At 42.1% G+C, this 27,788-nt stretch overlaps 1 protein-coding gene across 1 annotated transcript in view; it reads left to right on the top strand.

Annotated features, from left to right (window-relative positions):
• The window catches only part of LOC132381896 (chymotrypsin-like elastase family member 3A), a 72,952-nt gene that overhangs the window by 23,900 nt on the left and 21,264 nt on the right, over positions 1-27,788 (top strand). Inside the window, exon 2 of the mRNA XM_059951607.1 lies at positions 10,903-10,957. Within this exon, the coding sequence (XP_059807590.1) occupies positions 10,918-10,957 (40 nt within the window). The 5' untranslated portion in view covers positions 10,903-10,917. The remainder of the gene's footprint in view (positions 1-10,902; positions 10,958-27,788) is intronic.

The following is a 27,788-nucleotide window of genomic DNA, read 5'->3' as shown; positions in this document are numbered from 1 at the left end:
TATCATCCAAGAGTCTCTTTCACTTCTTTCACTTCACCCAATTTCCCTCGGGATCAATAAAGAATGTCTGTCTGTCTGTCTGTTCTGCAGAATCTCCCGTCTGCTTTCCTAACTGTTGAAACTCCAATCAACACAGTACTCCTTTCTCCCCCCTTCCCTCCTGAGCCACAGAGCCAGGCTTAGTGCCAGAGACCCGGTCGCTGAGGATTTCCCCTGGTAATTCTTCCCCCACCAACAGTATCCAAAGTGGAATATCTGTTATTGAGGAGAATAACCACAGGGATACTTTACACCTTTGGCTTATTCCCTTTCCTTCTCCCAAAAGGCTCCCAGCTTCGGTGTGACTACCTCTTTGTAGCTCCTACCTATCATATTTTCATATTCCCATGTAAGTTGAAGGTCAGCCAGTTGTGGCTTCATTTCCTTAACCTGGTCTGTGGGGAACTGCAGTTGGATGCATTCACATAAATGTCATTATGAGGGAGACTGGATGTCTGCTAGACTCCCACATCTGACTTGAAGAACACACTATTCACCATGGAAAACATTTTCCCCACTCTAGCTAGTCCTGATTGACAAGGAAAGAATGAAAATTACCAGAAACATATTTGTGGGATGGTTTATGCTCTCTGAAGGCCATGGAATTGTGGCAGTGGAGAGGATCATGGGTAATTCAGCTCCTGAACTTTTTCACTTCCTGCTGGAGCAATGCCATCAGTTTCCTGTCCACTGATCTTTCACTACAGCCTGAGTATTTGTTTCTCCTCTGTCCATCCAACTCCTCTTCCAAGGCACTTGATGACTTGGCTCCTAAATGAAATGAATTCCTGATCAGAGCAGATGATGGACAAAATGAAGCCCTGTGAGGTTAGGACCATTGTTTTTATTCTTGAACACCATTTGTCTCTTGCTAGTCCTCTGCAACCTTGCTGCTGGCAATAAGGACACAAAAATATTGATCATCACCACAGCAGTCTCCAATCTTTCCCCTTTCAATAATCTGGCATTGATTCTATCAGGTCCTGGGGACTTATCCACCTTGATGTTCTTCACTAGATCTAGCACCACCTCGTTCTCAATCTCAGAACATGAAGGCATTTCCTTCTCCTTGGTGAATACCTTGCAGGGTCCTTGTTCATTCCTTGCCGATTCAGTTCAGTTCAGTTTCAGTTTATTGTCATTTAGAAACCACCAATGCAATGCAGTTAAAAAATGAAACAACATTCCTCCAGAATAATATCACAAAAGCACACAACAAAACAGACTACACCAGAAAATCCACATAACGTTTGGTAATCCCCAAATCCAGAGTCCAGAGAGGCTGCTGTGTATTAATATTGCGCTACCATCTTAGCGCGTTCCCTGGGCTCCAAACCCACCAGACAAAACAAGACTACCCAGACACACCAAGTCAGGAGACCAACTCTACCACCCAACAAACCAAAAACTAAAGCTACAAGACCTACACAAAACCCCATAGTTACATATAGTTATAGTTAACATATAGTTACAACAGTGCAGACAATACCATAATTGATAAAAAAACAGACCATGGGCACAGTAAAAATAGTCCAAAGATGTTAAAAGACTATAAGTTTGAAAGAAAACACCACACAGTTTCCACCTCAGGCTCCCGATAGACTCGTCATCTCACGCAGGGGGCAGAAGGGAATACCCCCGCTATGGACTTCCAAGGCAATGCTGGACTCAGCCTCGCAGATGCAGCACACAGTGAAAGCGCCCCGACCACAGTGAACTCCGATTCCGTCAAACCTCTGAGCCTCCAACCATCCCCTCCGGCACAGCCTCTCTGAGCACCATCCTTTGCCCAGCGCACTACGACAACCCCGCCAACGGCCACCGGCAACGCGACCCCAAGGACTGGGGGCCTGTTCTTCTCAGCAGAGACCTGGACCTCACAACTGCAGCAGCAACGAAGAAGATATCCCCGACACCAAGCATACATTCCTTCCTTTACGCCTGAGTGGTCCAAGCTATCCTGTTGTTTTGTAAGTACATGGGATTCTCTTTAATCCTACTTGCCAGCTTTTCTGTTTCCTGATGTCTGGGAAAAGTTGCAAAGCAGATCAGGTCAGGGTATATAATTCTCAGTAACTTAGACTTCACCAGTTTTGCAGTGATACCACCACCTGGTGCAGTGCTGGGTTCAGCCTGGAACCAGGAAGGAGAGGAGACGGGAGACCAACACCCCTGTCCTGTCTCAATTGTTGGATCCACACTTTGCATTTGTGTCCTCACTCTTATGCAGTGGATGGCTGGTATATAAAGCACAGCTCTATTTACTTGAAGAAGATCACTATCCAAAATTCAAAGGTATATGTGGGGAAGATTATTTTCTTTGACTTTAATCACTGCTTTTCATCAATGGTCAGTATATTAGGTGTTTTATATTTAATGTAGCCCATAACATATTTTATTGAACTCCAAAACCTAAACACAAAAACGCACTAAAAATCTTTACATGATAACATCATCACGTCAGACCAGCCTCTTAAAGTGAAACACCAACTCAATATCAGTGGTTGTGAATTATGTACATTTCTCCCAGCTACATTACCCTACACAGCTCCCCTCCCCCTAGAATTTACTAAAACCAGCTTTGTGAGCCGGTCTGGAGCTTGGACGAGCTGTCCAGCTTGAATCCAATGTTCCATGGCTGGACGATCTGCAGGGACCTCTGGCTTGTCCAGAGAGGCGTTGTCATTCTCATGGTCATGCTGTGATGCCAAGGGCATGGCAGCAGAATCTTGGTGGCCAGTTTAAGGTGATCTACCAAAATATGTTCAGGCTTACATCTCTTATCAATGATAAAACTCTCTTCTCTCTTTTCCAAAATATGGGATGGGCCATTGTAAGAGTGCCTAAAGGGATGCTGGTATGTGTCATAGTGGATGATATCAAATGAGGGGGAATGTAGGTCAACAGGGACCCAAGAGTGCAGTAGGCCATGATGGGAGTCTTTCTGTGTTGGCAAACTCAGCCTTTGTGGTTGCCAGGCTGTTTGGGTCCATGGAGGCACAGACCAGTTATGGGAATTTGATGCTTGATCCCATATTTTGTGTCTGCCCTGGAGAATGTGGGCTTGGTGAGGTTTTGGCATTTGCCAGCAGTCGAATAAACTCACACACGGTGGTGTATACACTTGAAAGAGTCGTTGTGGGGAACTTACTGTTGGAGCTGGGTAACAACCCAAAGTCCTTGACCTCCACATCTGGCAGTTCTTGAGATCAACCAGCAACCCTTGGTCACACAGGAAATCTTCATTGAGCAGAGGTCTAGCCACTTTAGCCAGGATGAAGTCCCATGTCTGATGTTGCCTTCAGAAGTGGAGTATCACCCGTCGTGTCCCATAAATCTGGATCCTGCTGCAGTTGGAGGCCTCCAATGAGATTTTGTTGCTTTTTGCCTTCAGGTGATGCCGGCAGCACACTCACTTGACAGCAGCCATGTCATATAAGAAACGTTGCCCTGAAAGGGTGTCTGTAATGTACGGAAGACAACCCTCGCAGATGGAACCCACGGTGTGCAGGCCCTGTCGAAGCGGCAATGCGGTTGGCACTCTCTAGCGTTTGTACCAAAGCAAGTCACGGTCGCCCTTCTGATGGGGTCTTGCTGCTCGGGCTGATGGAGGTAGAGAAAGGAGGAGGAATGATGCACCAGCTGAGTGTAGACTGCAACCATTTTAGCAAGCTCCCTATTCACAGTTGCATTGCCAAGGGCTCTATGAACTGGAGCAGGCATTTGCTGCATGAAGAGTTCTTTAAAAATAAAACAAGGATGGTGATTTCTCAGGAGAGACAGCGCAAGCTCTGAAGGGCTAGCATCACCAATACCAGGTAAAGAGAGCAACTTTCTGGCATGCCCGGACTCCGATAGTCCAAAAATCTGTAAAATACGAGTTTTCAGTGATCAGAATTTATTGTGTACAGGCAGGTGTTCAAACAGACTCACCACTTGCAACTGCTGGGCAACACTATCAGGTAGTAGAATTTGGTGTTGCTGGCGATGATTTCTCACAGAGCAAACTGGGCATCAGCTTGTACAAACCAAGTGGAGGAATTGTGCTTCCAAATCCCCGGCAGTTTCAAAGGGACTGCATTGGCCGACATGTTCAATAACTCTGGATTGTTCTAGAGCAATGGGGTCACCAATGTAGGTCTTCACAAATAAAACAAAGTGAGGCGTTTTTTGTTTAATGAAGCCCATAATACGTTTTATTGAACTGCAAAACTTACACGCAAAAGTGCACATAAAACCCTTACGTAACCATGTCATCACAAGGATGGATTCAGGGAATGAAAGGTTTAACATATGAGGAGCGTTTAGCAGCTTTAGGCCTGTACTCACTGAAATTTAGAAGAATGTTTGGGGGGGGGGAAATTTCATTGAAACCTACTGAATGTTGAAAGGACTACATAGGGTGGATGTGGAGTGGATGTTTCCTATGGTGAACTAGAGGGCACATCCTCAGAATTGAGGGGTGACTTTTTAGAACTGAGGTAAGGAGTAATTTTTTTAGCCATACAGTAATGAATCTGTGGAATGCTCTGCCACAGACTGTGGTGGAGGCTAAGTCTGTAGGTGTATTTAAAGTAGAAGTTGGTAGTCTCCAGATTGGTCAGGACTTCAAAGGATATGGCAAGACGGCAGGTGAGTGGGATTCAGGATTAGCCATAATGGAATGGCGGAGCAGACGCGATGGGCTGAATGGCCTAATTCTGTTCCTATGCCTTACGGTCTTATGCTCCTATCACTTCAGACCAGCCTCTTAATGTGCTACCCCAACTCAATATTGGTGGTTGCGGATTTTCACATTTTTCCCCAATTACGTCACCCTACAAGTGACTTTAAGTAACAATTTTATTTTATGCTTCATATCCTTTTGAACTGTTATTAATTTCCTGAGACCCCCGGGTGGTTTATAACTTGCCTCCGCTGCAGGCCTCATGGCCAATAGGACCCGCAGGGCCACAGGAAGTACTGTAAAAGTTGCCGTGGAAACAGGGCTGAGCTGAGACAACCCATTAACTAGGACCAGACTGGTTGCTTTATCTTCTTGATATGGAATAGCAGGCTGAGGATTCCTTCATGTTTAAATATCTGAACTATTTCAGAATCTGAATCAGGTTTATTATCACAGTGTGTGTCATGAAATTTGTTAACTTAGCAGCAGCAGTACAATGCAATACATGATAATACAAAAAGAAAAAAAGTAAATCAATTACAATATGTTTGTGTGTGTATGTGTGTGTATATATATATATATATATATATAGTGAGAGATTAAAAATAGTGCAAAAACAGGAACATTAAAAAAGTGAGGTAGTGTTCATGGGTTCAATGTTCATTTAGGAATCGTATGGCAGAGGGGAAGGAGCTGTTCCTGATTTACTGAGAGCGTGCCTTCAGGCACACACCCAAGGCAAAAAAGAAGAAATGCTGCAAGAACTGACCCATTCAGACAGCATTGGTGAAAAGCAAAACCAGTTGCTGTTTGGGTCAGAAGTAACATTCAGTCTGTTAACCATGTTGTCTTTGTGAATTCAAAGTACTCCCTCAAGATCCTAACACCTGGCCAGTCGCACTATTTCTTCTGCAACAGCCATAAAGTACTCGAGGATCTCAGCACATCAGGAAGGTTGTATGGAGAGGAATAAATGGTGATGTTTCGGGTACAGACTCTGCATCAGGATTGGAAGGGGAGGGGGAAGAAATCCGAGTAAGAAGGTCATGGGAGGGGAAGGAGCACAGTACCACTGGCAGGTGATAGGTGAAGCCTGGTGAGGGGGATGAAGTGAGAAGCTGGAAGGAGATAGATGGAAGAGCTTAAGTAGTCAGAATCTGTTAGGAGAGGCCAGTGGATTATGAGAAAGGGTGAAAGAGAAGGTGCACCAGAGGCAGGTGATAGGCAGCTGACGAGAAGAGAAGGGGTAAGAGGAAAGCCAGAATGGGGAATTGAAAGAGAGAAGGAGGGAGGGGGGCAAAAATACCAGAAATTAGACAAATGAATATTCATGCCATCAGGTTGAGATTCCTTGAATGGGATATGAGCTGTTGATCCACCAACCTGAGAATGGCCTCATTTTGACAATAGAGGAGGCCATGGACTGACATGTCAGAATGGGAATGTGAACTCAAATTTAAATTTTGGGCTGTTATTTAAGAAGGAATGTGCTGGCATTGGAGAGGGACTCAAGGAGGTTTTTGAGAATGATCCTGGGACTGGAAGGGTTAATGTATTAGGAGTGTTTGATGGCTTTGGGCCTGTACTTGCTGGAGTTTAGAAGAATGGGGCATATATCATTGAAACCTGTTGAATACTGACAGAATAGACATGGAGAGGATGTACTGTATTAGTGAAGTCGAGGACCAGAGGTCACAGCCTCAGAATAGAAGGGTGTTCCTTTAGAACAGAAATAAGGAGGAGCTTCATTAGCTGGGGGGTAGTGAAGTTGTGGAATTCATTGCCACAGATGGCTGTGGAGGAGAAGTCATTGTGTATATTTGTTATGGTGAGCCAAAACAACCGTCACCTAATGGTCAGTTGACAACCAATCCCAGGCTGACTTTCACCAATTGGTCGCTGTTCCTAACAACGTCTCAAATGTTCTTCGATAAGTTGTTCAAATTGTCATGTTCTGGTTGCACTTCTGAGTTTTTAGCTGTGTGGTTTTATCGAGAGAAGGTTTATTTTGTGTTCCAGCTTTGGGTCTTATCAGTAGTTATAGGTGAGGGAACACAACATATTGGTGACGAGGATAGCAGGATGGGAGAGGATGAGTGATGATATCTGGGCTATTAAAAACTGTTGACACCGTTCTGTTTGACCAGAAGTATGGAACAAATTCCACCACGGTCACTTTGGCATCAATCAAATGAAAGCCCTGCTGAGAAGCTTGGTGTACTGGCTGGGCACAGACAAAGATACTATATCATACACAAGCAGGGTACTCAGTGCTCTATGGCAGCCAAGAATCCACAACCATGGCCTCAGGCAAACAAACCTTGGAGCTGAGTACATATTGACTCGGCTAGCCCAATCAATGGGTATTCTTAATTTTTCCTGGTTGCCACCTATTCTAAAAGGCTAGAAGTATTACCTATGAAGTCAAAACTACAGAGGTTATCATTCAACAGCTGCTGCAAATCTTTAGCCACTTTGGTGTGCCAGAAATGCTTGTTTCTGACAACAGTACTCAAATCAGTTCACAGCAGTTGTTGCATTTTCTGCTAGAACAGTGGAATTATCCACATCTGCTTACCCTCGTATCATCCATAGTCCAATAGCCAAAGCGAGGTTTGTGAATACCTTCAAATGGTCACTTCTGAAATCAAGAGAGGAAGGAGCATTGGCCAAGTATCTCAACACATTTCTGCTGACATACAAAATTACATCACATCCAGGCCTCGAGGGAAAGCCTCCAGCTGCAGTGTGGGCCAGACCCCTGAGTATCAGGTCGGATGGGGAAAGTAGATGGACATCCTTGGCATCGGCAAATCAACAAGATGCAGCCATGTGTTCCTGAAGGCACATTAGGCATTTCATCAAACAGAGCTGAAGCTTCCTCTCCTCCTGGAAGTGTTCAATTTGCCCTGACCGAAACAACTCCCAGCGCCAGCACAGCTACGATCAATATTGTGATGAGAGAGTGACAGCCTGCAACCACAAGTAAGGACTGATCGCCAGCACAAGTTGGTTGTTCCAATCCAAGTCAACCCTCGGCTCAAATCCTACAGGTAAAATTGAGGTGTTGCAGCAAAGCTCAAACAACCCACTCCTATTGGTCAGGGGACAACCAATCTGAGGATGTCTGTCACTGATTGATCATTCTTCCTAACAACATTTTGAATGTTTATTTTGGTAATCAGTTTAAAAAGTCATGCTCTGGATGCATTGTTGAGTATTTTAACTGTGTGGTCTTACTGAATAAAGGGTTATTTTATGTTCTGGCTTTGTTCTGTCTCCTGGCTTAAGGTCTTATCAGTGTTATGAATGTACCACAGCTCTGAGGGGCTGAAGGGTGCGGGGTAGCCCCTCCTTTGTGAGAATCGCAAGATCACTGTTGGGTTGGGTCAGGGGGCCCAGACGAGATGTGCGGAATGTCTCGTTTTCCCGGCGATGTAAAGCTACGGGACATGGCCATTGTCTCTGGAAGGTGAATTTGTGGATTGGAGACTATGCTACGTGAATGCCCTCAGGCAAAGTGGGCTGGTTAAGGGAGAGACTGCATCACCCCCAACCTGATTAACATCTACGGCCCTGTGAGTCAGGATAAAAGAGGGTCTGTAGGAACAGCCCCTCAGACACACCAGAAGAAACGTTAAGCGATCACGTAATAGCAGGACGCCATTTGAAGGAGGCCACTTGCGTTCAGTTCCGTTGCCTGGAACTGGTGGCTGGAACCACGGAAAACAGCTTTTAGCTAATGACGGGGAACCCACTCCCCTGCCTAAAAGGATTGGCATCATAAAAGACCTGGACAAGTTTAAACTGTCTCCCTCTTAAACCCAAAACGCTGCAGCTTGAACAAACTAACAGTGACTGTTATATTTCCATCGGACAATACATTATCCCCTAGACAACGATAGAGCTTTTTCTTATTGGTTATTACTATACCCGCGCTTTAGATTTAGTATTGACGACGTATATTATCTGTATGTTTGCATTAATCTTATTTTTGTGCCCCTTTATCAATAAATACTTTTAAAAATAGTACCATCAGACTTCAACGGACCTCCATCTTTGCTGGTAAGTGACCCAGTTACATAACATCAGTAGTTACAGGTGAGTGAACACAACAATATTTAAAGTGGAGGTTGAGAGGTTCGTGATTAGAAAGGGCATCAAAGGTTACAGAGAGAAGATAAGGGAAAGAGGTTGAGGGAGATAATAAATTGCACCAACAGAGTGGACATCCAGTGTAGAAAAGACAACAGACTGCAAATACAAAAAGAAAGAAAGAAAAATTAATAATAATGATAATAAACAAACAAACAAACAAACAAACAAACAGACAAATAAATAAATAAATAAATACATACATACATACATACATACACAATAAATATCGAGAACATGAGATGAAGAGTCCTTGACAGTGAGTCCATAGGTTGTTGGAACATTTTAGTGATGGGGCAAGTTCTGATGGTTGAAGTCCAATAACTGCTCCTGAACCTGATGGTGCGAGTCCTGAGGCTCCTGTGTCATCTTCCTGATGGCATGAGTGAGAAGAGAGCATGATGGTGGGGGAATGGGGGGAAACCCTGATAATGGATGCTGCTTTCCTGTGACAAGACTCTGTGCAGGTATACTCAGTGGTGGAGAGGGCTGTACCCGTGACGGACTGGGCCATATGCATTATTTTTTGTAGGATTTTCTGTTCAACGGTATTGGTGTTTCCATACCAGGCTGTGGTGCATCCAGTCAATCTACTGTCCACCACACTTCCATAGAAGTTAGTCAAAGTTTTAGTTATCACGTGGAATCTCCGTAAACTTCTAAGGAAGTAGAGGCATGGCAGTGCTTTCTTCATAATTGCACAAGTGCTTGGCCCAGGACAAATCTTCTGAAATGACAACATTGAGGAATTTAAAGTTGCTCACCGTTTTTACCTCTGATCCCCGATGTGGACTGGCTCATGGACCTCTGGCCTCCTGCTCCTGAAGTCAATAATCAGCTCCTTGGTTTTGCTGAATCGAATAAGAATTTGTTGTTATTACACCGCTAAGCTATATTTTCAACGTCCCTCCTATATGCTGATTCGTCACCAGTTTTGATTTAACCTATGACAGTGTTGTCAGTAAACTTGAAAATGGCATTGAAGATGTGCTTAGCTACACAGTCAAGTGTAAGGTGAGTAGATCAGGGGTTAAACAGAGAGCCTTGTGGTGCATTTATGCTGATGGAGATTGTGGACAAAAGTTCAAACTGACTGAGGGACTGCAAGAGAGGGAATCGAGGATCCAGTTGAACAGGGAGGTATTGAGAGAAGGTCTTGAAGCTTATTGGTTAGTTTAGAAGGGATGATAGTATTGAATGTCAAGCTGCAGGGATAACCTGGGAAAACAGGTGAGAGGTCAAAGTAAAAGGAAATGCAAAACTTGCAGAAGGAACACAAGAAAGTCTGCAGATGCTGTAAATCCAGAACAACGCACACAAAATGCTTGATAAAGAGCATCACACATCATCTGCCAGCTTGTACTGCTTCTCCTCCCTTCACCTCCTTAGTCTGGCTTCTTCCCTCTTCCTTTCCAGGACTAAGGAAAACTCTTAGTCAGAAATATCGCTTGTTTATTCCTCTCCATCGACCCTGTCTGACCTGTTGAGTTCCTTCACATTTTGTGTGCGTTGTTCTGGATTTCCAGCATCTGCAGACTTTCTTGTGTTCCTTCTACAAGTTTTGCATTTCCTTTTACTTTGACCTCTTACCTGTTTTCCCAGGTTATCCCTGCAGCTGTGGTTTCTCCCTTCCTCCCTTCCCATGGTATTGTGTCTGGGTTTCCTGCTGTGTGATATTCCATCTGGCATTAGCCATAAACCTTTCTCTAGTTGATGTTAACCTGCCTCTTGCACATCCAGGTGCATTACTTCTTTTTGCCATGCTCCTTCTGATTGGACTATGCGCCAATTGTACCTGACTCATCTTGTTGTTATGGCCTGCTAGCTGTCTTCTCGGACAGGCTTTAGTCCCAGTTTGTCCCAGTCAACTCCTTCTTCAGATTCTTGGAAATGGATGAATTAGGTTGATTTAGTATCCCTCTCAAACTCATTCTCCTGCACCAATAAGCACCTGGAATGCCCCTTCATTGTTGCTGTCTGCTTAGAAACTATGCTGAGTGTAAATACCATGATCAGTCTGTGCAATCCTTTTGTTTTCACAGTTCTCCTGTAAGAAGATGAAGGAACTTCTTCTCACCCTCCTGCTCGCAGTCACCAGTAAGTCTCAGACTAACTTTCTATAATTTATGTCTGGGGCATTAAAATTTAAACTGGTGTACTGTGTATGTTAATAAAAATGGCTTCTTTGTTTCTTAAAAGTAAAACTGCTTCTTTGTTATGCTAACTGGTGAGGGAGTGCTTTTCTTGCAGAGCATTCTCGAAGCTTCTTGAAGCTTGTTTGGGTTAAAATTGCTGATAACAGGATTGTATTCATTTGTTAACCAATTGGGTTGGATGTTATTTTCTCTTGTGGGTCTGGGAGCTGTGATTGGGCTGACTTTTGGGAGTCAGGAAGAAGACGGCGAGGAAGGTGGACGGGTGCGGCACTGCTGGTCGATCACCGAGGGTGGTCCCAGGTGCGCGGTCGTGGAGGTCGGAGAAGAGCCAAGAGTGGTCGGAGGGTTCAATGATTGAGCTCCAATGATGTGCACTAATTGACTGAACTCTGATAAGTTTTGGTGCCTTTTCTTTATCTTCTTTCCCTTCATATATATTGTATCGTTATTGATCACTTAGTTCTATTAAGATTTAAAAGGTGTATTCTGTAACCATTCTTTGGTGTGAGCTTGATATTGTGGGTGCGAGTTTGTATTAGCATGTATTTCATAGCATCCACGTATACGGGAGGTGGAATTTGGCGGGTAGATGAATTTTCCCCTAGACATATACAGCTGCCAGTCGCGTAAGCGTTACACTGGTTTAAGCCCCTCCTTTTCATTTTCTAAGTAATTCTTCTGCCATTTCACACAGGGAGAATATTGACTTTAGCCTGAGAAAGATTTCTAAAAAAAAAGTAAGATCATATGACATTATAAATGGTATTTAATATACTGTATGTTTTATGCTGTAAATGTTTATTTTAAGGGTAACTGTTGAAAATCAAATGGGCAGTTTTGTGCCTGTGAATAATGGAGAAGCTTTGGGATGACAGGAGGTGAAATGTTCAAGTCAAGTAAAGACTATGTCATTTATTATATACATGTATATAATGTATATAGAAATGAGATAACGTTTCTCTGAACCAGGGAGTTAAGACACAATAGTGCACATAACATATGACAGTTAAGGATTAAATCTACAGAGGAATCACAGATAAATAACAAACTAAAGTGCATTAATATTAAATATTGTAAGGTATGAAACAGATTAACCAGTGACACATCGAATGTGATGTGGCAGGGAGTTCAGAAGTCTAATGGCCTGGAGGAAGAAACTGTTTCTCATCCTGACCGTTCTTGTTTTTATGCATTGTAGTCTCCTGCCTGATGGTAGAAAGTCGAAGAGGATGCTGGATGGATGGATGGAACTTTAGTAATATAAGGGCCCTGTGTACACAATACTCCCGATAAATGCCTCTGATGGATGGTAGGGAGACCCCTTCGATCCTCAGAGCTGTTCTCACAGTCCTTTGTAGCGACTTGCAGTCTGATCCTCAGCTGCTCCCAATCTGGATGGAGATGCAACTAGTCAGGATGCTCTCAATGTGCTCCTGTAAAATGCAGTTAAGATAGTGGGGGCGGGAGTGAGGGGGGGGGGGGGTGGGGAGCCTTGCTTGCCTCAATCTTCTTAGGAAATGGAGACTATATTGTGCCTTCTTGTTCAGGGAGGTGATAATAAAGGATCAGCTGAGGCCATCTGTGATGGAACTTCCTGGAACGTGGTGCACTTAACTCTCTTCACAGAGGAGCCATGTATTTGCAAAGGGGGAAGGTTTGTCTGCACCTTGCTGAAGTCCACAGTGATTTCCTTTGTCATCTCCATGTTCAGGCTTATGTTGTTCTTCTCACACCAATCTACCAGTTGCTCCACGACCTTTCAGTACTCAATCTTGTCATTGTTCTTCATAAGGCGAACCTTTACTCTGTTATCCACAAACCTGATGACATCGTTTGAGCTGGATCCTGCGACACAGACATGCATCAGCAGTGTGAACAGCAGCAGGCTGAGCATACAGCCTTGGGAGGGGGGACAGTGCTCTGCAGGATGGGACTGGAGCCATTGCTGCCCATACTGTGGCCTTATTGTTTTTTATTTTTTTATTAGTTTTTTTATACATTTTCTACATAACTACAAATTATAAAACCCCAGATCAAAATGAGGAACATTAATACAGTGCAAAATTAAGCATACAATGACAATATGATACAAAGAAAGAGAATTTAAAAAAAGCACCTAAATTGAAGACAAGTAAACTTAGTATCCTCCCCAAACCCCACAACACAAAAAAAAAACTCCAGACCAACCACAACACAATATAGAGAATATAAATCAGGACAATCAAACTCCCAGACTGTGAATACACTTAGCAACAGAGGATAATAATGCCTACTACCAAAAAAAAGGGAGCTGAAAGCAAGGGACCGAAAAAAAAACCCTAGTCAAGAGGAAGGTTATGAAAGTACTCAATAAAAGGTCCCCAGACCTTATGGAACTTTAAATCCGACTTAAGAACTGAATAATGAATTTTTTCGAGGTCCAAGCATGCCATAATGTCGTTAAGCCATTGAGCATGAGTGGGCGGGGTAACATCTCTCCATCTAAGGAAGATCAAGCGTCTAGCCAGGAGAGAGGCAAAGGATAATATTCGGCATTTGGTCAGACTCAGACGTAAGTCTGTCTCGCCCCAGAAACCGAACAAAGCAATTAAAGGGTTTGGTTCTAGGTGGTGATTCAGAATATACGATAATGTAGTGAAGATATCTTTCCAAAATTTCTCCAAGCTGGGACAGAACCAGTACATATGAATGAGAGAGGCCTCGCCCCTCTTGCATTTATCACAAAGCAGACTAATGTTAGGGTAGAATTGAGATAGTTTAGACTTAGACATATGGGCTCTATGAACAATCTTAAACTGTAAAAGGCAATGGCGAGCACAAAGAAAGGTTGAGTTAACCGATTTGAGAATCGAGTCCCAACTCTCATCAGATAAGGAAGTATTTAAATCCTGCTCCCATGCCATTTTAATTTTATCCACAGGGGCCCGTCGTAAGGCTGCTAATTTATCTCGAATAATTGATATTAAACCTTTACCTAGTGGATTAATGGAAAGAAATAAGTCCATAGCATTTTTCACAGGCATTTCAGGGAAGTTAGGAATTAAAGGAGCCATAAAATGTCTAATTTGGTGATATCTAAAAAAAATGAGCATTGGGCAGATTGAACTTAACAGAGAGCTGTTGAAAAGAAGCGAAGCGATTATCAATGAAAAGATCTTCAAAATGTCTAATGCCCTTCCTATACCAAACATGGAATGCTGAATCATACGTAGTAGGTAAAAAAAGGTGATTATGTACGACAGGGCTGGAAACGGAAAAACCATGGAAACCATAGCATTTCCTAAACTGAGCCCATACACGCAAAGTGGGTCTAACAAGAAGATTAACTATTAATCTGGACAAACTACTAGGGAGTGCAGAGCCAAGAAGTGCAGAGATAGATAATTCTTTAGTGGAGCTCAACTCCATTGCCACCCGCATTCAGGTTGGCCATGGAAGAAAGACCAGAAGGTAGCACAACGTATATTGGCTGCCCAATAATATAAACGAAAGTTAGGTAAAGCCATGCCACCCTCTTTTTTAGGTTTTTGGAGATGGATTTTATTAATTCTAGGGCGCTTATTCTTCCACAGATATGACAAAATAATAGACTCTAAGGAATCAAAAAAAGATTTAGGAATAAAAATTGGGATAGATTGAAATAAGTATAAAAATTTAGGGAGAACAAACATTTTAACAACATTAATACGACCTACCAAAGACATAGATAGAGGTGACCATTGTACTAGACTCTGTTTTATAGTATATGAAAGATTGGCAAAGTTTTCACGAAAGAGATCTTTAAACTTCCTTGTGACTGTAATCCAAGGTAAGTAAATTGATTATGGACTACTTTAAAAGGGAGATTATGAAACGTTAATTCTTGTGCTTTATTAATTGGGAAAAGTTCGCTCTTATGTAAATTAAGTTTATATCCTGAGATCTGGCTAAACTGGACAAGAAGTGAAAACATTGGAGGTAAGGATGTAGATGGATTTGAGAGAAAGAGTAATAAGTCATCAGCATAAAGAGAAACTTTATGCTCAACACCCCCTCTCCAAATCCCGGTCAATTCAGGACAATTTCGAAATGCTATCGCCAAAGGTTTTATAGCCAAATCAAAGAGAAAGGGACTTAAGGGGCATCCCTGATGGGTGCCACGTTTGAGATTAAATACCTGGGATTTCTGAAAGTTAGTTAAAACAGAGGCAGTAGGACACAAGTACAGCAATTTGATCCAAGAGATGAAACTTTGACCGAGGTCAAATTTTTCTAAGACTGTAAAAAGGTAGTTCCACTCTATACGATCAAATGCTTTCGAGGGAAATAACACATTCAGGAATCCCAGTTGGAGGAGAATATAAAATAATAAATAAACGCCGAATGTTAATAAAAGGGAGACGGTTTTTAATGAAACCTGATTGGTCATCAGAAATAATAGAGGGAATAATGGTTTCTAATCTATAAGCCAAAACTTTAGCCAAGATCTTTACATCAACATTGAGCAAAGAAATCGGCCTATACGAGGAACACTCTGTTGGGTCTTTATCCTTTTTAAATAAAAGAATAATAGATGCCTCATTAAAAGAGGGTGGCAATTTGCTGTAATTAAACAAGTCAGATAATACTGAAAGTAACTGAGAAGAAAGAAGTGAGGGGAATGATTTATAAAATTCTACAGGGAACCCATCAGGTCCAGGAGATTTCCCTGAGGACAGTGCAGAAATTGCAAAAGATATTTCTTCGGATGATATAGGCGCATTAAGTTTGGCTTTAAAATCAGATGAAAGTGAAGGAATATTCAGATTATTTAAAAATTGATCAACAGAGATATTGTCATTCAAAGATTCAGAGGAATAAAGCCGAGAATAAAAAATTTTAAATGCGTCATTAATTTCTAAATGATCCGATGTAAAGTCTCCGTTCTCCTTCCGGATCTTTGTAATATGTTGTTTGGCTTTGGAACACCTCAACTGATTGGCTAGGAATTTACCAGACTTATCACCATGAATGTAAGAGCGACTCTTGCTTTCGAGAAGTTGGCGTTCGACAGGTTGAGTAGACAGAAGATTAAATTTAGTTTGGAGTTCTACACGCTTCTAGTATAGTTCAGGATTCTTAGTTTGAGCATACAGTTGATCCAATTCTTTAATCTGGTTAATGAGGTCTAATAAATCTGCACAGGGCCTTCTGTTGAGATTTGCTGTGTAAGAGATTATTTGACCCCTCAGATATGCTTTCATGTCATCCCAGACAATCTGGGATGACACTTCAGGTGATGTATTAGTGTTAAAATAAAAGGTTATCTGATCCTTAATAAATTTTAGAAAATCATCATCCGATAATAAAGTCAAATCAAACCACCAGTGTTTATTCCTCTGAGGGAGACCAGGAAAGTTTAAAGAGAGAGTAATTGGGGCATGGTCAGAAATCAGTATACTCTGATAGTGACAAGAGTAGGCAAATGGAATAAGTTGGTTATCGAGTAAGAAATAGTCAATTCTAGTAAAGGTACGGTGAACATGTGAAAAAAAAGTATAATCTCTCTCAGTAGGATGAAGGAAACGCCATATATCAGAGGTACCAAAATTAGAGAAAAACGATTGGATAGCTAAGGCAGATTTAGTAGGTGGTCTGATAACAGAGGACGATCGATCCAAATTAGGATCTACCCAACAGTTGAAGTCACCACCCAGTATAAGAGAGTATGAGTTTAAGTCTGGTAGTGAGGAAAAAAAACGTTCAAAAAAGTTAACATCATCAAAGTCGGGGGCAAACAGGTTTGTTAGTACAACTTTAGTGTTATATAGTTTACCAGAAACAATAATAAAATGGCCATTTGTATCAGATATTTTATTATGGAGTTCAAAAGGAATATCTGAGTTAATAAGGATGGAGACCCCCCCCCCCCCCCCCCCCAGCTTTAGCGGCAAAGGATGAATGAAAATGTTGACCCGCCCACTTTGACAGAAGCCGGGAGTTATCAAAATAACGAATATGAGTTTCTTGAAGGAAAGCAATGTCAGCTTTGAGTTGTTTAATATGTGAGAATACCTTCCTTCCTTTTAACAGGGTGATTCAATCCCTTTACATTCCAGCTCATGAATTTAAGTGCACTAGCCATTATCGATTACTAATGCATAAAAGGCAGCAGGCGTATAAAAAGTCAAGCAATACAATGACAGTCTGGGAGCAGAAATGTAAACATAGATTCATAAAATCAAAACATAAACATGTCCTGAGCAATAAAGGAAAACAATAAATACAGTGAGTGACGTTAGAACTGGAAAATCCACCCCATCCACGCAACCCAAAACTAGACGGCTACCAAAAAAAGCGGCTAGCTCTACGAAAAAAATTAACCCAAATATAACTCCCAGATCTGTGTCATTAACAGCAGTTCCGTATAAATACTATAGCAAATGTTAACTAGTTTATGCACTAGAAAACATAACTACAAATTGGAACATCTTCTTCAGAAATATAAAACTTAATACAAAGAAAATCAGAAGAAAACCAAAACTAACCTACCCACGAAAAATTATAGAAGGTTAAAGGAAGAGAAAGGGAAAAAAAAGGAAGTGGAAAATTGTAGATTCAAAGAGAGTACTTATCAACCATTTACAGAGAAGAAAAAAAATATCAAAAATAAAAAAAGTGAAAAAAATAATATAAAAAAAATAAAAATAATCAGCAGTTAATTGTGAATCAACCAACAAGGAGGCCTTCAATAAAGACTTCAAACCTCCAAAACAAGTTAGAGTCAATTGTAGAACACGACAGATAAAGTTATACAAGAATAAAATAGATTACACAAGTACAATTTAAACGTCCACAGGGAAACATTAAGCACAGAATGTCTATTTAAAAAAAGACACCCCAAATCCAGGGAAAGATTGTCAACAGCCCTTAGAGTTTCAATAAATAATGTCTGAATGATTTGAGTAAGGTCTGAGTCCGGAAAAAGTAATTTTACTACGAGAGGTACTTATCCACCATTTTAGGAGGTCCGATCGGGTTCCAAAGATGACTGGATAGCCGGAAGACTTCCAACAAATTCCTCAGCCTCCTTCACTGACCTAAGCCACATATATTTTCCAGTATTAAGTGTGATTCGTAAGTCGGCAGGATTGCGAAGAGAGAGTCTAAAACCACGATCGAAAAGCACTTTCATTACACCTTTAAACTCAGCACGCATCTTTAAAACCTGGGGGGCGAAATCCTCCAGAAAGTGAATGACTGTATTTTGAAAAGCAAAAGTACCACTGCGACGTGCCTCCATAATCAGACGGTGTTTTACCTGGTATTGATGAAAGCACAGAGTTACCGGTCGCGGGCGGGAGCCCAGAATTGTGGGGGGACCATAGACCCTGTGTGCCCTTTCGAGCTCAGGCGGATTCGGAAGCAAATCTCTCCCGAATATCTCACAAAGGAACTCGGAGAAGAACTTCACGGGGGATCCCTGTTCAGTGGCCTCTGGCAAACCAAGGATTTGTAGATTGCAACGTCTGCTCCGGTTTTCAAGATCCACCATTTTGGAAAAGAGTTTGCTATACTTTTCTTCCAGGCTGGAGCAGAGAGTCTCCAAGTATTGAACACGACTTTTTAAATCTTCAGAAATCGAATCGATGCAAGATAAGTGTTCAGCATGTTCGTCCACTCTAGCATTGATCTGATCCAGTTTGGCATCCAGCTGGTTGAAAGTAGTTCTAAATTCCTTTAAAATATCGTCTTGGTGTTGTTCCAGCGCAGCAAGGGTCTCAGTCGGCAGAGCCGAAACTTCCTTTCTCCCGGATTTAGAACTCTTGTTAGACATTGTAAGGTAGATGTGTTCGCAGGCGAGTGAAAGAAACCAAATAAAGTTCCTAACTAAGATTTTAAAAATGGAGACATTAAGTGCAAAGATAGCGAAAATAACGGAACAAAAGTTTGGAGCAGCTAAGCAATCGCCATCTTACCGGAAGTCCTGTGGCCTTATTGTTAACAAGTCCAGTATCCAGTTGTAGGGGGAGATGTTGAGACCCAGCAAGACAAATTCCCCACTAGTTTCTGGGGTACAATGGTGTTGAACACTGAAATGAAGTCTAAACTGCAGTTTGGCATATAAGACCGTATTCCAGGTAGGATTGGACAGAGTGGAGGGCAGAGGTTATTGTATCATCATTGATTGATTTGAGCGATAAGCATACTGGAAAGGGTCCAAAGTAGCCAAGAGAAAGGCTTTAATATGCACCATGGCCAGCCACTCAAAGCATTTCATAATAGTTGATGTTAATGTCTCTGGATGTTAGTCATTTAGTCATGTTACTGTTGCTTTCTTTGGCACTGGGGCAACGGTTACATATATATTCAACATCCTTGAAAACCCAGGGGACAATGGATGTTGAATATATACATAAGCACCTCCGTCAATTGTGCTGCTCTGTCTTTCAGAACCTGATCTGGTCTATTATCAGGCCCCACAACTTTGCATGGGTTGATTCTGACCAGGGTCTTCCTCAGCTCGGCTTCAGCCAGACGGAGTGTCTGCTCCCCTGGGGGAGGGGTGCCTTCCTCATCAGCGCTTTGTTCTGCACATCAAACTGTGTGGAGAAGACATTCAACCACTTAGGGAGTGAAGCATCTTGGTCACTGATGCACAGGGTAGACTTGTAGTCTCTGAAGTCCCTGCCATATGTGCCTCATGTCTCTGGTATTGGAGAAATGGCTGTAAATTCTCTGAGAATGCTCTCGTTTTGCCTTCCTGATGGAGCAGGAAAGCATAGTTCTTACTTCCCTGAGACCTATCACATCCCCCGAACTAAAGATAGAATCACAATTCCTCAGCCATACATGGGTTCTGCAGTAAGACGTGTCTTCTGATTTGTCCTCACCCTGATGCTTTTGACCTGTCCAAGCCATCCCCATCCCCAGGTGAACCAAACCGTTGGCAGGTGTTATAGTTTCAATGCTACTTCTCCATCAGAAAGACCAACAGCAATGAAGCACAGTAGACACAGTCCAGCTTCTAAAACTTGGCGAAGTTCAGCTGCTGTTTGTGGGAGCTTTGGAAGTGTAGTGGTGAGCGTGGCCCTACTACAGCTCAGGGTATTCCTGAGTTTGGAGTTCCATTTTGGCACTGTTCTGTAAGGAGTTTCTATATGGCCTCCCTGTGGAATGCATGGTTTCCTCTGCAGTCCAAAGAAAAGTTAATTTTCAACCTCTCATTCCTACGGGTGGAAGTTCCCACTTGCTTCAAAAAGGCAACAATTATACCAGTGCCTAAGAAGAATAATGACTATCGCCCGGTAGCACTCACATCGAGAGTGATGAAATTCTTTGAGAGGTTGGTTGTGATTAGACTGAACTCCTGCCTCAGCAAGGTCCTGGACCCATTGCAATTTGCCTAATGCCATGATAGGTCAATGGCAGATGCAATCTCAATGGTTCTCCACATGGCTTTAGACCACCTGGACAACACAAACACCTACGTCAGGATGCTGTTCATCAACTATAGCTCAGCATTTAATAACATCATTCCCACAATCCTGATTGAGAAGTTGCAGAACCTGAGCCTGTGTATCTCCGTTTGCAATTGGATCCACAACTTCCTAACCAAAAGACCACGCTCTGTGCGGATTGGTGATAACATCTTCATCAACATTGGCGCACTTCAGGGGTGTGTGCTTAGCCCACTGTTCTATTCTCTATATACACTTGACTGTGTGGCTAGGCGTAGCTCAAATACCATCTACAAATTTTCTGACAATACAACCATTGTTGGTAGAATCTCAGGTGCTGATGAGAGGGCGTACAGGAGTGAGGTATGCCAACTAGTGGAGTGGTGCCACAGCAACAAGCTGGCACTCAGCATCAGTAAGACGTGTTACGTACCCCGTAACTGGGTTACTTACCAGCAAAGACAGAGAGGTCCGTTGAAGTCTGATGTTACTATTTTTAACAGTATTTATTGATAAAAATACACAAAAATAATATCAATACAAACATACAGATGATATACGTCGTCAATACTAAATCTAGAAGCGCGGGTATAATAATAATCAATAAGAAGTAGCTCTATCGTTGTCTAGGGGATAATGTATTGTCTGATGGAAATATAAAAGTCACTTTAGTTCATTCAAGCTGCAGTGTTTTGGTTGGACAGAAAGACAGGTTAAAACTTACCCATTCCTTTTATGATGTCAATCCTTTGAGAGTCGTTGGGAGTTGATTTCCCCGTTGTTAGCTAAAAACCGTTCTTCTGTGGTAAAGGCACACCGATTCCGGGGCAAATGGAACCGGACGCACGTGGCCTTCCCACCGGCTTTCGCTATTACAGGATCGCTAGCGTTTCTTCTGGTGCGTCTGAGGGGCTGTTCCCACAGACCCTCTTTTATCCTGACTCACAGGGTCTCAGATGTCAATCAGGTTGAGATAATGCAATCCCTCCACCAACCCCCTCGGTTCATTGCCTGGAGCTTCGATGCATTGTACAGGATGTAATACACAAGTCCGTCTCCAAGAGACAATAGCCGGTATCAATGGGTCTGCCTTTCGGAGGCCAGGACACATTCCAACTCTTTGTGGATTCTGCATGTCTTTCTCTCATTTCCTGGGTCTCCTGAACTGACTCAATAGTGATCTTGCGATTCTCACAAAGGAGGGGGCTACCCTGCACCCTTCGGCCCCTGAGAGCTGTGGTACATTCATAACAGACGAAAGAGCTGATTGTGGACTTCAGGAAGGGTAAGATGAAGGAACACAAACCAATCCTCATAGAAGGATCAGAAGTGGAGAAAGTGAGCAGTTTCAAGTTCCTGGGTGTCAAAGATCCTGTGTGATAGATGTCAAGGGACGGGGAGCACGTTGTCACACAGCTTTTGGTTTTGACTTCATTGACTGGATTTTGGTCCAAAATATTTGACTGGTACTCAAAGGCCTATAAAAGATCCTTCCCCTTGGAAGCTGGTCTCGCCATCTTAGGCTGTTCACAATCTACTCTATGCTTCCCTACAGCCATACAACAGGCTCTGATGCTGGGGATGACTGTCGCTAAATGACTTATCCTAAGGGAATGGAAATCACCCTCTTCCCCTTCTTTCTGGCTGACATGATCTCAGTTATACAGATGGGGAGACTCAAATTCTTAAGAACCAATTCAATTAAAACATTTTCAGCTATCTGGGATCCATTTCTTGCCTACCTAGATGAGGCCAGGGGCAGATGAACAATTTCCCCCTGCTAATCATTCACGGCGCTCATTTGAGATTTAATGTTTAGCACTTTTGAGCACTCTGTACAATAGGCATCCTTCTAATGCTATGTCCTTTTATGTCTGAGCTTATATGTTCTTGTTGATTTTATTGCTTTTTGAAAATTTTGAAAATAAAGTATTAAAGAAAAGCGGACCCAACCTGGTCCCAATATATTGATATAGTCATAAAGAAGGCAAGACAGCAGCTGTACTTCATTAGGAGTTTGAGGAGATTTGGCATGTCAACTAATGCAATTAGAAACTTCTATAGTTGTACCGTGGAGAGCATTCTGACAGGCTGCATCACTGTCTGGTATGGAAGGGCTACTACACAGGACTGAAAGAAGCTGCAGAAGGTTGTAAATTTAGTCAGCTCCATCTTGGTACTAGACTACAAAGTACCCAGGGCATCTTCAGGGAGAGTTGGCTCATTATTAAGGACGACCAGCACCAAGGGCATGCCCTTTTCTCACTGTTACCATCAGGTAGGAGGCACAGAAGCCTGGAGGCACACAATCAGCGATTCAGGAAATGCTTCTTTCCCTCTGCCATCTGATTCCTAAACGGACATTGAATCTTTGGACACTACCTCACTTTTTAAAATATACAGTATTTCTGTTTTTGCATGTTTTAAAAAATCTATATCTAATCTACAAAGATATAGATACAATAATATATCTATTCAATATAAGTAGTAAAATGGATTCAACAGTGGTTGGATGGGAGATGCCAGAGAGTAGTGGTGGATAACTGATGTCAGGTTGGAGGCCGGTGACTAGTGGTGTGCCTCAGCGATCTGTACTGTGTCCAATGTTGTTTATCATATACATTAATGATCTGGATGATGGGGTGGTAAATTGGATTAGTAAGTATGCAGATGATACTAAGGTAAGTGGCATTGTGGATAATGAAGTAGGTTTTCAAAGCTTGCAGAGAGATTCAGGCCTGTTAGGAAAGTGGGCTAAATGATGGCAGATAGAGCTTAATGCTGATAAATGTGAGGTGCTACATTTTGGTAGGAATAGTTCAAATAAACGTACATGCTAAATGATAGGGCATTGAAGAATGCAGTAGAACAGAGTGATTTAGGAATAATGGTGCACAGTTCCCTGAAGGTGGAATCTCATGTGGATAGGGTGGTGAAGAAAGCTTTTGGTATGCTGGCCTTTATAAATCAGAGCATTGAGTATAGGAGTTGGGATGTAATGTTAAAATTGTACACAGCATTGGTAAGGCCGAATTTGGAGTATTGTGTAAAGTTCTGGTCACCGATTATAGGAAAGATGTCAACAAAATAGAGAGAGTACAGAGAAGATTTACTAGAATGTTACCTGGGTTTCAGCACCAAAGTTACAGGGAAAGGCTGAACAAGTTAGGTCTTTATTCTTTGAGCATAGAAGGTTGAGAGGGGACTTGATAGAGGTATTTAAAATAATGAGGGGGATAGTTAGAGTTGACGTGGATAGGCTTTTTCCATTGAGAGTAGGGGAGATTCAAACAAGAGGACATGAGTTGAGAGTTAGGGAGCAAAAGTTTAAGGGTAACATGAGGGGGAATTTCTTTACTCAGAGAGTGGTTGCTGTGTGGAACTTGCTTCCAGTAGAAGTGGTAGAGGCAGGTTCGGTATTGTTATTTAAAGTAAAATTGGATAGGTATATGGACAGGAAAGGAATGGAGGGTTATGGGCTGAGTGCGGGCACGGACTAGAAGGGCAGAGATGACCTGTTTCCATGCTGTAGTTGTTATATGGTTATATACATAATTGAATTACTTGTTGATTTATTATTATTTTTATTTTATTTATTTATTTTTCCCTTCTAGATTATGTATCGCACTGAACTGCTGCTGCTGAGTTAACAAATTTCACGTCACATGCCGGTGATAATAAGCCTGATTCTGATTGTAATTGGTCATTGTAAATTGTCCCATGATTACGTTTGAGTTAATCGGGTTCGTCAGGAGTTGCTGAGGCAGGGTAGCTTAAAGAGCTGGAAGGGCTTATTCTGTATTTCTTAAAAAAATTAAAAAAGACTTGTATAATTTTTATAAGCAAGAACAATTGCCTACTCCTTGGTGATGTACTTAATACAATTGCTTTACCGCACTGAGAGCAGAATGTGCAGTGAAACTGTGGTTGGACATCAGCCTTGGTTCACTGGTGGCATTCTACCCTCTAGACTGTGACACCACTGGTTCCAAATCAGCTATATATAAACTTAAGCTGTCTTTATATGCAAATAATCCAAATTCTTTTCCATGATAGAGGTATCAAAAACAAGAAGGTATAGGTTTAAAATAAGAAGTTGACTTACAGAGGGACTGAGGGGAATTTCTCTCAAATTAAGATGGAGAGTGACATAGTTAATTCAGAAACAAAGGTTCTGAACTTAAAGAAGGGTAACTTTGAAGGTATGAGATGTGAATTAGCTAAGATAGACTCGCAAATGATACTTCAAGGGTTGACGGTGGATATGCAATGGCAAGCATTTAAAGATCACATGGATGAACTACAACAATTGTTCATCCCAGTTTGGCAGAAGAATAAACCAGGGAAGGTAGTGTGGCTGACAAGGGTAATTAGGGATAGTATCAAGTCCAAAGAAGAAACATATAAATTAGCAAAAAAAAAAGCAGCACACCTGAGGACTGGGAGAAATTCAGAGAGCAGCAGAGGAGGACAAAGAGAATTAGGAAAGGGAAAAAAGATTGAGAGAAAGCTGGCAGGGAACATAAAAACTGACTGTAAAAGCTTTTATAGATATGTGAAAAGAAAAAGATGAATGACAAGACAAATGTAGGTCCCTTACAGTCAGAGACAGGTGAATGGATCATAGGGAACAAAGACATGGCAGGCCAATTGAATAACTACATTAGTTCTGTCTTCACTAAGGAGGACATAAATAATCTTCCAGAAATAGTAAGGGACCGAGGGTCTAGTGAGATGGAGGAACTGAGTTAGTACGTGTTAGTGTTAGTGTTACATGTTAGTAGGGAAGTGGTGTTAGGAAAATTGAAGGGAGTAAAAGCAAATAAATCTCCAGGGCCAGATGGTCTGCATCCCAGAGTGCTTAAGGAAGTAGCCCAAGAAATAGTGGATGCATTAGTGATAATTTTTCAAAACTCCTTAGATTCTGGATTAGTTCCTGAGGATTGGAGGGTGGTTAATGTAACCCCCACTTTTTAAAAAAGGAGGGAGAGAAAAACCGGTGAATTATAGACCGGTGAGTCTGACATCGGTGGTGGGGAAAATGCTAGAGTGGGTTATCAAAGATGTGATAACAGCATATTTGGAAAGAGGTGAAATCATTGGACAAAGTCAGCATGGATTTGCGAAAGGAAAATCATGTCTGATGAATCTTATAGAATTTTTTGAAGATGTAAGTAGTAGAGTGGATAGGAGAGAGCCAGTAGGTGTGGTATATTTAGATTTTCAAAAGACTTTTGACAAGGTCCCACACAGGAGATTAGTGTGCAGACTTAAAGCACATGGTATTGGGGGTATGGTATTGATGTGGATAGAGATTTAGTTGGCAGACAGGAAGCAAAGAGTGGGAGTAAGTGGGACCTTCTCAGAACGGCAGGCAGTGACTAGTGAGGTACCACAAGGCTCAGTGCTGGGACCCCAGTTGTTTACAATATATATTAATGATTTAGACGAGGGAATTAAATGCAGCATCTCCAATTTTGTGGATGACACAAAGCTGGGTGGCAGTGTTAGTTGTGAGGAGGATGCTAAGAGGATGCAGGGTGACTTGGATAGGTTCGGTGAGTGGGCAAATTCATGGCAGATGCAATTTAATGTGGATAAATGTGAGGTTATCCACTTTGGTTGCAAGAACAAGAAAACAGATTATTATCTGAATGGTGGTCGATTAGGAAAAGGGGAGGTGCAACGAGACTTGGGTGTCATTGTACACCAGTCATTGAAGGTGGGCATGCAGGTACAACAGGTGGTGAAAAAGGCAAATGGTATGTTGGCATTCATAGCAAAAGGTTTTGAGTACAGGAGCAGGGAGGTTCTACTGCAGTTGTACAAGGCCTTGGTGAGACTGCACCTAGAGTATTGTGTGCAGTTTTGGTCCCCTAATCTGAGGAAAGACATTCTTACCATAGAGGGAGTACACAAAGAAGGTTCACCAGATTGATTCCTGGGATGGCAGGACTTTCATATGAAGAAAGACTGGATCGACTAGGCTTATACTCACTGGAATTTAGAAGATTGAGGGGGGATCTTATTGAAATGTATAAAATTCTAAAGGGATTGGACAGGCTAGATGCAGGAAGATTGTTTCCAATGTTGGGGAAGTCCAGAACGAGGGGTCACAGTTTAAGGATAGAGGGGAAGCCTTTTAGGACCGAGATGAGGAAAAACTTCTTCACACAGAGAGTGGTGAATCTGTGGAATTCTCTGCCACAGGAAACAGTTGAGGCCAGTTCATTGGCTATATTTAAGAGGAAGAAAGATACGGCCCTTATGGCTAAAGGGATCAGGGGGTATGGAGAGAAAGCAGGTACAGGGTTTTGAGTTAGATGATCAGCCATGATCATACAGAATGGCAGTGCAGGCTCAAAGGGCCGAATAGCCTACTCCTGCACCTATTTTCTATGTTTCTATGTAAAGTACCTGAATACCTGGACTATGCTACCAGAGGAGGTGGTGGAATCAGATGCATTCACTATGTTTATGGGAGATTTAGACATACATTTAAGAAGGCAAGGCACCGAAGGAGATGGATTTATTATGGAAGATGGCCTGGGCATGTTGTGCAGAAGGACCTGTTTCTGTGCTGTACTGCTCTATGACTGTCTGATAAGTGGATGCTGCTTGTTGTGTTCCATAACTCAAGAACCTAATTGAAAGAAAGCATAAGAGCTATGATTTTTCCTGAGTTTTTCTCTCTTTTTTAGTTAGGTACTCACATATGATGTGGAAGCGTAATGACATATGCCATTCACATAGGAATTGGGACAAGGAAATAGTGGTGAACTAATTAAGTAATTTGCATCAGTCTTCACTGAGGAAGATGTGCAGTGTGGATGACGTTCCAGCTGTCAGGGATCATCAAGTGTTTGAAGTTACCATTAATCAGGAGAAGTTCTTGGAAAACTGAAAGGTCTGAAGTTAGATAAGTCACCTGGATCAGATGGTGTACACCCCAGGGTTCTGAAACAGGTGGTGAAGAGATTGTGGAGCCATTAGTAATGATCTTTCAAGAATCACTAGACTCTAGAATCCACCAGACTGGAAAATTGCAAATGTCAATCCACTCCTCATGAAGGGAGAGAAGCAGAAGAAAGGAAACCACAGAATATGGCAGTTAGTATGACCTCAGTGGCTGGGAAGATGTCGGAGTTGATTATTAAGGATGAGGTCTTAGAGTACTTGGAGGCTCATGATAATATAGGCCATAGTCAGCATGGTTTCCTGCCTAAAAAATCTGTTGGAATTCTCTGAAGAAATACCAAGCAGGATAGATAAAGGAGAATTGGTACTTGAATTTTCAGAAGGCTTTTGACAAGGTGTCTCCTTAACAAGCTATGAGCCTATGGTATCACAGGA

Source organism: Hypanus sabinus, chromosome 27 (genome assembly GCF_030144855.1).
Source record: "Hypanus sabinus isolate sHypSab1 chromosome 27, sHypSab1.hap1, whole genome shotgun sequence".
NCBI lineage: Eukaryota > Metazoa > Chordata > Chondrichthyes > Myliobatiformes > Dasyatidae > Hypanus > Hypanus sabinus.
Note: the sequence above shows the minus strand (reverse complement) of the source record. Positions and strands in the feature narration are given on the sequence as shown.